The 12,378-nt window shown below is 39.4% G+C and overlaps 1 protein-coding gene across 2 annotated transcripts in view; it reads left to right on the forward strand.

Moving 5' to 3' along the window:
* Positions 1 to 6,218: 6,218 nt before the first annotated feature.
* Positions 6,219 to 12,378, forward strand: part of esrp2 (epithelial splicing regulatory protein 2) — a 32,492-nt gene continuing 26,332 nt past the window's right edge. For both annotated transcript variants that reach the window (XM_036584151.1, XM_036584152.1), the window contains exons 1-3: positions 6,219 to 6,401; positions 6,597 to 6,749; positions 7,860 to 7,988. In XM_036584151.1, coding sequence (XP_036440044.1) covers positions 6,618 to 6,749; positions 7,860 to 7,988 — 261 coding nt within the window. In that variant the 5' untranslated portion in view covers positions 6,219 to 6,401; positions 6,597 to 6,617. The remainder of the gene's footprint in view (positions 6,402 to 6,596; positions 6,750 to 7,859; positions 7,989 to 12,378) is intronic.

Below are 12,378 nucleotides of genomic sequence, written 5' to 3' on the forward strand. Positions count from 1 at the left end.
CCAAAGTTCAGTCTTAGAACTTCTGCTTTGCACAATCCAAGTAATCCAAATACATTCAGTGATGTTGAGGTCTGGACTCTGGGGTGGTCAGTTAATTGTTCTGAGAACACCAGTAGCTTCTGAGTTTGATGTGCAAATGTTTTATTTTTAATTTTTAAACAGCTTTTAACATTTTCTTGACAGCTACACATTCTTTCACACTCATAGTGTTGAATTGTCTTCTCACAGCGGAAGGATGGACAGAAACACCTGTGGATTTTTTCAGATCTGAAGCAAGAGTGGAGCTTGATTTTCTCCTCTCTCTCAAGGATGAAAGCTTTAAGTGCTGTTTATCTGATAGTGATAGTTTTGGTGGTCTACCAGGTCTGTTAAGAGTCCCATTTTCTCTAAAACTTTTAATATTTTTTACACCAGTTTTGGAAACTCTGTTTTTTTTTCACTTATTTTTTTCTTCATTACGCAGGTGGATTATCTCATATCTCTTCAGAAATATTTCCTGAAAAATTAATAACTTTATGGCTGTTTTGACTGCCTGGAAATTAAATAAATGAAGCGTGGTCTCTGACTTTCGCACAGAACTGTAGGTAAATTGTTCCATCAGCTCTAATTCTAATTCTGAGAAAACACCCTGACGACTGAAGAAAGTGGTAACATGCAGACAAAGAACCCAGTCTTTGTCTGCATGTTACCACTGTCTTCAGTCGTCAGGGTGTTTCAGTTTTTCAACATCAGCTCTGTTTTGCAATGGGTATGTGTTTTGTGTCTTACGTATGAGTGAGAAAAGAGGAATTGCATACTGCTTTGTGTAACTTATTTTTGCTGTGAGGGAACTGATTTTTGCTTTTGTACCAAGACAAGTGCCCTGATTTAATCAGAAAAAAAAACATAATACCTCTGAGCTAACTTAAAGTGTGTATAGTGCTTCTTGAAAGTTTGTGAACCCCTTAGCAGTATCTGAATTTCTACATAAATGTGACTTAAAATGTGATCGGATCTTAAGTCATAACAATAGTTAAAGAGAACCCAATAAAACAAAGAACACAATTATATAGTTTTTCATTTATTTATTGAAAAAAGTGATCCCTTATTAAAATCTTAGTTGGGAAAAGTATGTGAACCTCGGTTACCTCTTAGAGTAACTGGTGTGACCCTGCCTTGAGCTGAAATGACTTCAACCAAATGGTTCCTGTAACTGCTAATCAGCCCTGCACATTGACTTGGAAGAATCTAGGCCATTCCTCCTTACAAAACTGCTTCAGCTCAGTTATGTTGGTGGGCTTTCTTGCATGAAGGCCACTTCATAGGTTCTGCAACAGCATTTCTGTTGGATTAGGGTCTGGACTTCTTGACACAATCCAGAATTCATAGCTTCATCAAATGATAACAAGCAGTCCTAATCCAATAGCAGCAAAACCATGATACTGCCACCACCCTGTTTCATAGGTGGGTTGAGGTTCTTGTGCTGGATTGCAGTGTTTGGCTTTTGACAAACATAACATTTCTCATTTAAGCCATAAAGGTCTAATGGTGCCTTATTAGTTTACATAACAATATTCAGTAGTCTTCTGGCTCATCCAGCATTAACATTGACATTAGCCAGTATAAGAGGACTGCAGATCCTTAGATGTTACCCTGGGGTTCTTTGTGATCTCCCAGAACATTATACACCATACTATTGGTGTAATGTTTTTGGATGACCGCTCCTGGGAAGGGTGACAGTGGTGTTAAATTTCCACCATTTGTACACTGTCTGTCTGACAGTGGATCGGTGAAGTCCAAGCTCTTTAGAAATAGGTTTGGAACCTCTTTCAGCCTAATGAAAATTATTTTTATTACTGGGGTCATTAGAATTATTTTTATTACTGGGGTCATTAGAAATCTCATTTGACTGAGACATGGCATGCACTAACAAATGTGTGTGGTAAAGACCTGACTTTGATGGTAAAGATGCAGGTTGATGTTTTTTTTAAAATAGGGTAGCAACACTCACCCCTGATTGTCATCCAGTTGATTGAACATTCTGACCCTAATTATCCCCTATACCAAACTAATAATTCCAGAGATTCATATACTTTTGCCAAGCAAAATATATAATGTTGGATCACTAAATTCAATAACTGAATGATAAACTATATAATTGTTTGTGTTATTTGTTTTATTGGGTTCTCTTTATCTACTGTTATGACCTAAATGAAGGTCTGATCATATTTTAGGTCAAACTGCTAAAGTGTTCACAAACTTTCAAGCAGCACTGTAGATAGATATTAGTCACCATCCTTTTTTTGCTAGGCCTGAGTGGTTAATAAAATAAGGTGCAAGCATGTTTTCACTCTTGTGTATTGTTGGTCTGATTATAAATGCACATTTTCTCTTTTCATTCTGAGAGTGGTTAAACCTGATGATCCATATTTAGCGGTTTTCCTTTACTAAAACTTGAGGAGGTCCCTCATCATACAGTTAGCAGAATTAGTGAGAGAGAACCAGCCAGCTTGTCTGTGTCAACACAAATCAATTAATGAAGACCCTCCAGCCTTTCCACTGTATGCACTGTATGTCTGAATGTGTGAATGAAGGAGAGAAAGAATGTGAGTAAATGTGAGTAAATGTAAATAAAGGCCCATTTGCCACTGTAACTTTAGCTAATGTTAGCAACAGGTTATTGTTGGCTGAGCAAAATTCAAATTAATCTACAGGGAAATTTTTCTACACCTCCAAAGTTCGGTCTAAGAAGTTGGTTTTATTTTCTGCCTCTCACAATCCAAGTCCCAAAGACATTTGTTGATGTTGAGGTCTGGACTCTGGGTGGACAGGCCTTTGTTCTGCCATTTCTGTCCGTTCTTGCTTAGGTCTTGCTTAGTCTCTGTGTCTTTTAATTTTTTTCTTTTTTTTAGGGTGTCTTTGGCTTTCCCCTTCCTTATGCAAGTGGATTATCTTTAAATATTTAAACATTTATATTTAAAGGTTACCAATGTATTTAAATTGTGATTTGGGTGAAATTAGGTGGAAATTGAGGGAAATTAAATTAATAAATGAAGGGTGGTCTCTGACTTTTTGTGCAGTACTATTTATAGCTAGATTTGTTACAGATCTGATTATTTTTTTCTCATCTGATATCTGATCTATCTATCTATCTATCTATCTATCTATGTATTTATCTGTCTATGTATCTATCTATCTGTCTGTCTGTCTGTCTGTCTGTCTATCTGTTATTATTATTATTATTATTATTATTATTATTCATTCATGACATATCAATTATCTTCATCATGATCAGTTATTTCAAATTTTGTCTGATATTTGTAATTTTAAATGAATTAAATCTATCCTCCTGTCTGGGAATGTGGGTAAGAGTACAAAAGGCAAAAGCGATACATATGGGGAAAAAAGAACGAAAGCCTCTCCAACCCGCCTCGTGCCATCACTCCAAACCAAGTGTCCAGACTTGGAGGAAGCCTGTTAGGCAAACCTCTGTGAGACCAGCTGTGACTGTGAGTAGAGAGGAAGTCAGCTGCTGATGCTGCACTTGGTGTTTATGAGTTCACAATCACCATGGTAATCAACAACAGCCTTTATGGGAGAACGGCAAAGGAAGAATATTTTTACCACAGAGAGTTTCAAAACATCACCTCGGTAACACCAGACATGTGTTCTGAGTTCTGGTTTTCTGAACCAGCGCCTCTCTACAGTGCCTCACTCTTCCTCTGCTCTCATTTTTTTGTCTGGAAGCTTTTCACACGCTCTCTAAGGAGATATGTTAAAAACAACACCCAGTCCAGTTACCTACACATACAATAAGTGTGTTATTTCACACAGACAATATGTTCAGATTTTTAACACAAAGATAAGGTTTAATTACCCAATCTAAGTCACAGGTTGTTCTTGTGGCCTGACACAAAATGTTTCAAAACTGTGATAGCCGCCCTAATTAGGATTTTTGGGGCTCCTTATTGGAACAGTATAGGAACAATTAATTGTAAAAATATCAGTCAATTTAACAAATTTTTTATGATCTTGGTTAGGTTAGCTAATGTAGTGCATTGGCTAATGTCACAACATTTTTTAATGATTCTCTTAGCTGATGTAACAATGACTAGCTGTCTGAATTATGTATTAAGATAAATAAATGAATAACTTGGCATTCTAATAAGTAACAATTTAAATTACAGATCATCTTAGTATTCTTTATCTAGATAGACTATTTTTTAGCTAAAAGCTGAAAACAATAACATAACACCACAAAAAACATACATTTTCTATTAAGCTTTTCCTTCTCATCTTTTTCTTTTCCAGTTTTAAACACCAGGTGCATCTGTTCTTTTTAAGACTTGATTAACTAGTTGTTTTTTCTCCTCACTCAAGCATCTTAGACAATGTAATGGTACTGTAATAACTCTTAATATTGTAAGAACTTTTGCTTAGGCACCTGCTTATGCCTCTTATTAGGTAGAACCGGCATTGAGTGATAGCACAAAAAAGTTTTAAAGAGAAACACTGTCATGCCTGTTAAAGTTTGGATGTTGATATATTATGGGCTTTAAGTATAGACTATAGCAGGTTAGAATTATGAAATGACCCTTTGTCTGGGAAGCTTTCTACAAAATTTTGTTCTTGTTCATCCCAAAGGTGTTCAATAGGGTTGAGGTCAGGCCTCTGTGTGGGCCAATCAAGTCCTTCCACACCAAACTCACTCAACCATGCCTTTATGGACCTTGCTTTGTGCACTGGGGCACAGTCAAGCTGGAACAGAAAAGGGTCTTCCCCAAACTGTTCCCACAAAGTTGTAAGCATAGAATTGTCCAAGATGTCTCGGTCTGCTGAAGCATTAGGATATCCCTTCACTGTAACTAAGCAGCCTAGGCCAACCCCTGAAAAACAACCCCATAGCATCATCCCTCCTCTACCAAACTTTACACTTGGCACAATGCAGTGAGGCAGGTAAAGTTCTCCTGGCATTCACCAAACCCAGAGGCAACACCCCTCCCGCCCCCAGTTGGCATTGTGCATTTGGATCTTGGGCTTGTGTGTAGCTGCTTGGCCATGGAAACCCATTTCGAGAAGCTCCTGATGCACAATTATTTTGTTGATGCTGCATCCAGAGGCAATTTGGAACTTTTTAGTGAGTGATTCAATGGAGGATAGGCACTGTGCGCCTCAGCACTCGCCCGTCTTGCTTTGTAAGTTTGTGTGGTCTACTGCTCCGTGGCTGAGCTGTTGTTGCTCCAAGGTGCTTCCATTTCACAACAATAGCACTTACAGTTGACAGGGGCAGCTGTAGCAGGACAGAAATTTCAGAAACTGACTTGTGGTTTAAAGTGGTTTAAAGACACCGAGTGGTTTAAAGACACCGAGCTCATCAGTACGACCCATACTACTGCCAGTGTTTGTTTATGTGCTTAATTTTATCGACCTGTTAGCGATGGGTGCAACTGAAACACTTGAACTCAATAATTAGGAGGTGTGTCCGGATACTTTTCTCTATATAGTGTATAAACATTATATGTACACATATGTCCATATACATTAACAAAAATATAAGTAGAATTATAGAATACACACACACACAAACACACACACACACACACACACACATATATATATATATATATATATTTTTTTTTATTATTAATTATTATTATTTAAATTATTATTTAAATTATTACTTATATTGATGTCAGCCACAATAACATGTTAAGTACTGGATACTGTAACATCTCATAAATTCAATCTCAGTGCATCCTCAGTCTAAACCATATATGTAATGTTTGTAAATACTATATTCATAAACATAATATCTACATGTGGTCATTTTCAGTAGTGATAGTCTTTGATTGGGCTGTTTTACACCTGAAGCTCTTTCCCAAGTCCTGGGGCTTAGTGCATTATCTAAGAATGAGGAAGTGAGCTTTGGGAATAGAGTACAGTCTCTTTTCATGAAATTCTGTTCATGGAAGAACAGAGTTCTGTTCTTCTTAATTGCTGTAATAAATAAATAAATTTCAATTCGCTCTTCTCACAACGCTTTTTACGGTTTCATTATTAGTCTCCAGACTAGAGAGCTTGGAGGACACGCACTGCTGTAAAGGTGAGCAAACAGGAGAAAATGGATTCTTCTCCACAGCTACTTCCTCGGCTCATAACAGACCAATCATATTGGGTTTCATAGGTGTTGTGCCACTTTGCCCCGCCCTCACCTTTTGCCTTCAGCCAATCCCCGGTCTCCCCTGGGAGCTCGACTTCAAGCAAGGAGGCCGAGCCAGAGCCAGGTAACCGAGAAAAAAAGAGAAGAGGTAGAGAGAAAAGGCTTGAGGGCTTGTTATGGGGTTAGCGTGAGAGAAACCAGGCTGTTTTCCACCCTTCCTTACCAGTCCAACCAGTAACTCTGGATAGAAAACCCTCAGCAGGTAGAGTCTCCGGCCGCACTCTCTGCCGTGTCCTTCTCCTGAAATAATCCTCTTTCTCCCACTTCGCCTACCATTATTGAATTTCCAGACCTTTTGTTTGCTTCTCTTATCACTTTGGAGAAAAGGTGAACCCTCGTGTTACTGTGTGTGTTCTTTTTTCCTTTTTTTTTTTTTGATCTTTGCTCTTAATTGTAGTTTTTACCCTTGTGGTCCCTGATGGCTTCGCACAGTGATACTCTGGTGGTGTTCTTTGGGGCAACAGCTGGTGCAAATGGGGGTAAACTGGGTTCGGATGAGAGGGAAATAATTCTGTTGGTGTGGCAAATTGTGGACCTACATGAGAAGAAGGTACGGACCTTTTCACTCGTTGTAAGGTTGTAAGGTCGAAACTCTCTATCTGTCTCTCTCTCTCACACACGTACAAACGGTTGTAGTTAAAGCCGTTCGCGAAGCTGAAATCAGCCTCCTTTTCTAATTTTTCCGTTCCACCTTATATGCTAGCTACAGCAGTTACATAGTGGCGCGTGAGAATGTAATTGCTGCACGTTTAAGGTGGAACGGGGAAATTCGACTAGGAAGCTGACTTCAGTCTCGTAAGCCGTCCTGCCTTGACAGCTGGCATTCATCAACAAGACACGCTTTCAGGTGTTTATACAGGCCTCTTAGCTTGTTAGCATAGGTGTACTCACATATACATCGAGCTGGAACTGTACTAGGCAGTTTTGGTGTTAAGTTTTAAAAATTGAGCGGACTTTTTGTGTGCAGAGCGTGTTTTTGTGGTAAAATGTCAGCGCCGTGAGGTCAGGAGGCTAAAGCCTGAATGTGTAGAGCTAACTGCTTTGCAGCTGAACATCTTGTTAAGATATGAGGGTTTTTATTCGAGCTCAGTGTGGCCTGGTGTGTTCAGAGGGTTGGGTTAAAGCTAGTGCTGGGCGATATTGATCCACTTAAGTATAATAAAGTTTAAAAAAATGCTTCTGGAGAACTGCTACTCTATGCTAATAGAATGTTTTACATGCCTGCCAGCTTGCTTTGGACTGTTTTGGTCTGATTTCATCTCTTACAATTATACTAACAGGAATCGTAAACATTTCCAATAGGGAAACTTATTGTTTATTTCATTTTTTTATAGATTTCGAACTGTCAAGACTGTCTGAGGCAGCTATCAAATAATATACATTTGCATTTAACTGTCAGGACCTGGATACCATGAGTAGAGTTCACAGAATAGAATTAAAACCTAAAAACGTTTCCAATCTGAAATGCAGTATCGCGGTATAATGGTATAGATGATATATCGCCCGGCGCTCCACCTTATTCAGACCACAGTGTTTTGATACAAGCTGAATATGGCCGGGAGTGTTCAGAGGGTTTACGGCCACAGGTAGACTAGGCTGCTTCTCGTCACGCCAGAAAATGAGCTGTTGACTGTTACAAAAAAGCTGCTTTTCTCGACAGGTGGGGAAGATTCAGCAACAACTGATTAAACCAGACACGTTAGAGCTGACGGACCAATGTAAAGAAGAGACTGGACTGAGTGTAGAGGAGCTTTGCAAAGCAGAACCTCTGGACACAGTTCTGCAACAGGTGAGGAGCATTTGAACTCATGGTGTAAGGCCTATAAATCAGCCAAGCTTACTGTGACTCAGGCTGCTCTGCTCAGAACATTGTGCTGCCTCTGTAATAGTATTGACTCTAATAACTCAGTCCAAAAGAAGAAAATGAATTTACTTTGTTTTTCAGGCTGGTTCTAGGCACTGTTGTCATTTTTAACATGCTGCAACATCTGATCATTTCAGGCTGTGGATAGTTTAGATGATTAATCATGTTGTGGGCACACCTGAGCAATAGTCATTGGAAGGTCATAATGTAGCATAACCATGATGCTTGACCTCAGAAGAAAGGTTTGCCATACCTAATACAGTTCTACTTTTTTGGGATTTGTGTTAAGGCAGTTTTCTTTATTCATTTGTTTATTGTTTACAGCGGTGTCAAAACATCAGGAATTATTCTGTTATCTGAAAGTGTTTTATTCATGAAAGACAAACTATATGCCAGTAGGTTTGCCTGTCCTGTTTGAAAAGCTCTTGAGGTTTCAGGTGTCCAGGACTGTTCTGTTTGATCTGTCTTGCCAACAGACAGGTGCCAGATTTGGTGACGCCTTCAAACAAAATGCTAAGCGCAGGGTCTTCCATTCTCAAATGACCCTTATTGTGTTCTTCATATGACATATGCACATAAACACCTTCCTCATAGGATTCACTTTTGTCTAAATTGTTTGTGCCTTGTTTAACGTTTGTTCGAGAGGGCAAAGGCAGGTAGGCTCTTGGATAAGGTGGAAAGTTGCAGGCCCGGTCATGTTTTAGTCTGGTGTGCTCTGCCGACACCTGGAAGACGGAATGTTTACCTGGGAACGCACCTCCCTAGCTGCTGTAAATGTCACTGGCTTGAGGGGAGAAAGAGAGAGCGATTGGGGGATGGACGAATAGACCAAGTAAGTGAGGGAGAGGGAGAGGTGTAAACCTGCCAGTGGAGTTATTGTGCTGAACTGTATCCAGATCAGGTGTGCTCGAACAACCAGGATGTGTACGGTCTCTAGTTCCTTGTGAAGAGCGCAGGTATGTTTTGACAAAAGGCATATGTTGCCAAACGTGTTTCTCAACCTCACTGTTGAGAGCATTTGTTTGCACTCACTAGACCTGTCCCCACCCCCCACTGTTTCATAATTGAAACCCTGTCATTATCGACCAGCCCTGCAGAGAGAGATTTAAGCTTGAGATTAGACTTTCTGCTCAACTCAACAACCCTGGCGTTCAGGTTGGAGCAAGCTTGAAGATGCGGCAGGCTTTTGTTGTGGACTTCAGTGATGGTTTTCTGTCAAGTATTGAGCAAACATGAGACGTTTAGAGGTCCGTGTTTGGTTAGCAGAGAAACCTGTTCAATATGGATATTGATAGGTGTATAGCCTCACCTACAAGGATCATGCCACACTGGGTTTTGGGGTAATCTATGGCTTGTCAATCCACAATTAGCCAATTTTTCACCACATTCAATTAGTAAAAGGAAAGACAAATCTAGATTTAATTTGCGCTTTTAAGTTTTTTGTATGTGCAACTGGTTTAATTGATTTACAACTTGTTTGTTCAACCTAGTCATTGTCTTTTTAACAAATTTAGGTATTTGCTGGTTGTTTACAAGTGGATTTTAAGTAGGGTTGGCACTTTTTCCGATTACGGGTATCAGGCCAATGTTAGCAGAAAATGCTGGATTTTGGATATTGGAGGGGGGGGAGGTGAATCTGGTCCAGTTTCTCCTGTGGGGTCGTAGAGTGTTTGAGTAGTTTGAACATGATGGCCTTTTAGTCTCGCAATGATTGATGTAATAAGAGCATGAGAAACAACCATGAAAATATTTGAGCTAAGTGTGAGTGGGAATGTAGGCTTGCTAGGGTGGGAACAAACTGAGAGTGAAATTTCTAAACCAATCCAATGCCTTGTGATGATGGAGCTCAAAGTTGGAGGCAGTGGTGCCCTGGTAATGCCTGTTGCTCGCCTCTAATCAAGCATGTAGATGTCTGTCACAAAATAAACATTGCCTCCTGCAAGGGAAAAACGGTTCCCTTTATCTTACACTTTGCTAACTATGTCTCTTTGCTTGTGTTATTGATAGTACTAATACAGATGTTAAAAGAGCATGGAGTAGAGGAATTTGGGGGCTTTTTGGGGTTTTAGACATATGCATACCCATGTTTTGCCAAAGTCCAGCACTAAATATTTAACAAGTTGTCCCCAGATATGTATTCTCATTACAAGAATTTGTGGCCCCACAAGACTAGCCCACTTTTAGATTCTCTTCTTGGGTGAAGAGAATTAGAAACAGCTAATTTTAAAGCTTATTGGTTTTTAAAGAAAAACATATCGGACTGATATTGGCCAATTCTCAGAGTTTCATTTTCAGTGCACGTTCCAGTAAACGTATCATGCCATCCCTAAATTTAAATGTTTTTTATCACATGTTTCGCTTTAGTTTCTATTTTCGTTCATTGTGTATATCAGATTTTCCTCCAAGACCTTTTTAGACCTAGTGCTGAATACACCACACACACACACTCTCCAGGGTGTTTAGGGTCTCCTTTCACTGTCTGAGAAAAACACTAGAGACTTAACTTTTCTGCCTGTTTTGTGGCACGATAATGGTAGTTCACCCAGACTCTTGCGTCTGATATGAATTGCAGTTTATCACCAGGGAGCCAAGTAAAGATTAACCAGTAAAATCAGTTTCTCCTTGCATACTTCACCAAGGGGAAATACTTTGTCTTGCCTTTGGGCTGCAGTAGCTCTGCCTGTGTTCCAATTGATTTAGCCCAGTCTCAGAGTTTAAAACACACTTTACTTATGAATAAAGCCTAGTCGTGTGCTGTGGGCTCCAGGGACCTTGCTCCACTGGCTTTGGTAATTTTACCTTAGACTTTCTTCTTCCAGACAATCATATGGCTCTTTTAGAATGCCTTTAGAAAGTATACACACCCAGATTCTAATAATTTAATGGAATACTGAAAATTGTAGAATGTCAGAACAAGGCCTGTCATGAGCATGAGTTTTAGCTGACAATTAATTGCAATAACAGTTTATCTTTTTTGTTCATTTGTGTACAACTATTACTATACAAATCTAAAGTGGCCATGTTGGCTGATTAGTTATCTTGCTTCCTAGATGTTGATACTTTGTAGCTCCCTGCTGACAATAGAAACAGCTTGAGCTCAAATAGACATTACTCACTGCTACCCTCTAAATGTTATAGCACAAGTAAAAAGTTCAAACTTTGCTTGTTTTTATAAGTCGCTTGCCATTTTCTTAGTAAATTCATTTTCTGCTTTCCTTTATTTGCTTGCATTTTCTTCAACACAACAGATGAAAACACAGCCAATTCACATACTGTTTATGATTTGTAAAAGCTAACAATTGAGGAAAGTCATTGCAATCTGGTCAAGAGGCGAGATTTGCAACAAACAATATGAAAAGCACTCTAGGTGACCAACTGTACATTGAAACTGTTTGTAGAAATGAGGAGAAGCAGAATATTTTGACTAGCCTTTGATATATAATCTGTAACTGCCCTAAAATGCAGATAATTTAAATGTACATGTGCTGGGGTTGGAACCATTCTGAAGTTCCGATAGTATGGTACATATCAGTAACTTTCGAGGAGTCTTGTTTTGTAGTGAGTTTGGGCACTGAATGTGCTAATATTGTTACCTTCCATTTTAGCATATATAAAGTCAATAATTAAACAGTGTGTAGTACTGAAGCAGTCGTATGTCTTTCAGTTGACTCAAAACAACTTAACAAACTTCTGAATTTCTCTGGTTTGGCATTTTATAGCTGTCATTCTTTTGTCTGTGTTTGACTGTTTTGCACAGTTTTAAGTACTAGCTGCTGTTTAGATTGTATAACCACATCATGACAAACAGACCAAAAAAATCTTCCACGTTTCATCTTGCCAATTTTGGACAATCTTCCAAAATTACTTTCATTAACAGATGTTAAGTTTGTTTCACTATTGCCTACAAAGTTACAGTTTTGGAGATACAAAGTTTTCTTATGACGGTAATCATTTGTAACCTGCAGTGAAGACTATATCTTGAAACTGCTCTTCCAGCTCCCATGTTTGCGTTGTTTATGGAGAGGGTGAATTATGCCTATGGGCACTCTGTGCCTGACTCACTGGGCTTGCACCTGCTTTTGGACGCTGCCTCTGTGGGCTTGGGGTGACGCCATGAATGCAAGTGCGTGTTGGTGCGTGAGTGGAAGAAAGAGGGGCAGGTATTTCTGGGTGAGAGGAGAGTGAGTGAGTAGTTGGGCCTTGCTGTAAGCTGGTAGCAGCATGTCTGCTCCTGGGTGTCACTCCCAGTGAGAGGCTGGGAAAAAAGAGGCCTCACTGACATGTTTATTTACAGGCCTCCTCAAAGTTATTGATG

Source organism: Colossoma macropomum, unplaced genomic scaffold (genome assembly GCF_904425465.1).
Source record: "Colossoma macropomum unplaced genomic scaffold, Colossoma_macropomum, whole genome shotgun sequence".
NCBI classification, from domain to species: Eukaryota; Metazoa; Chordata; class Actinopteri; order Characiformes; family Serrasalmidae; genus Colossoma; species Colossoma macropomum.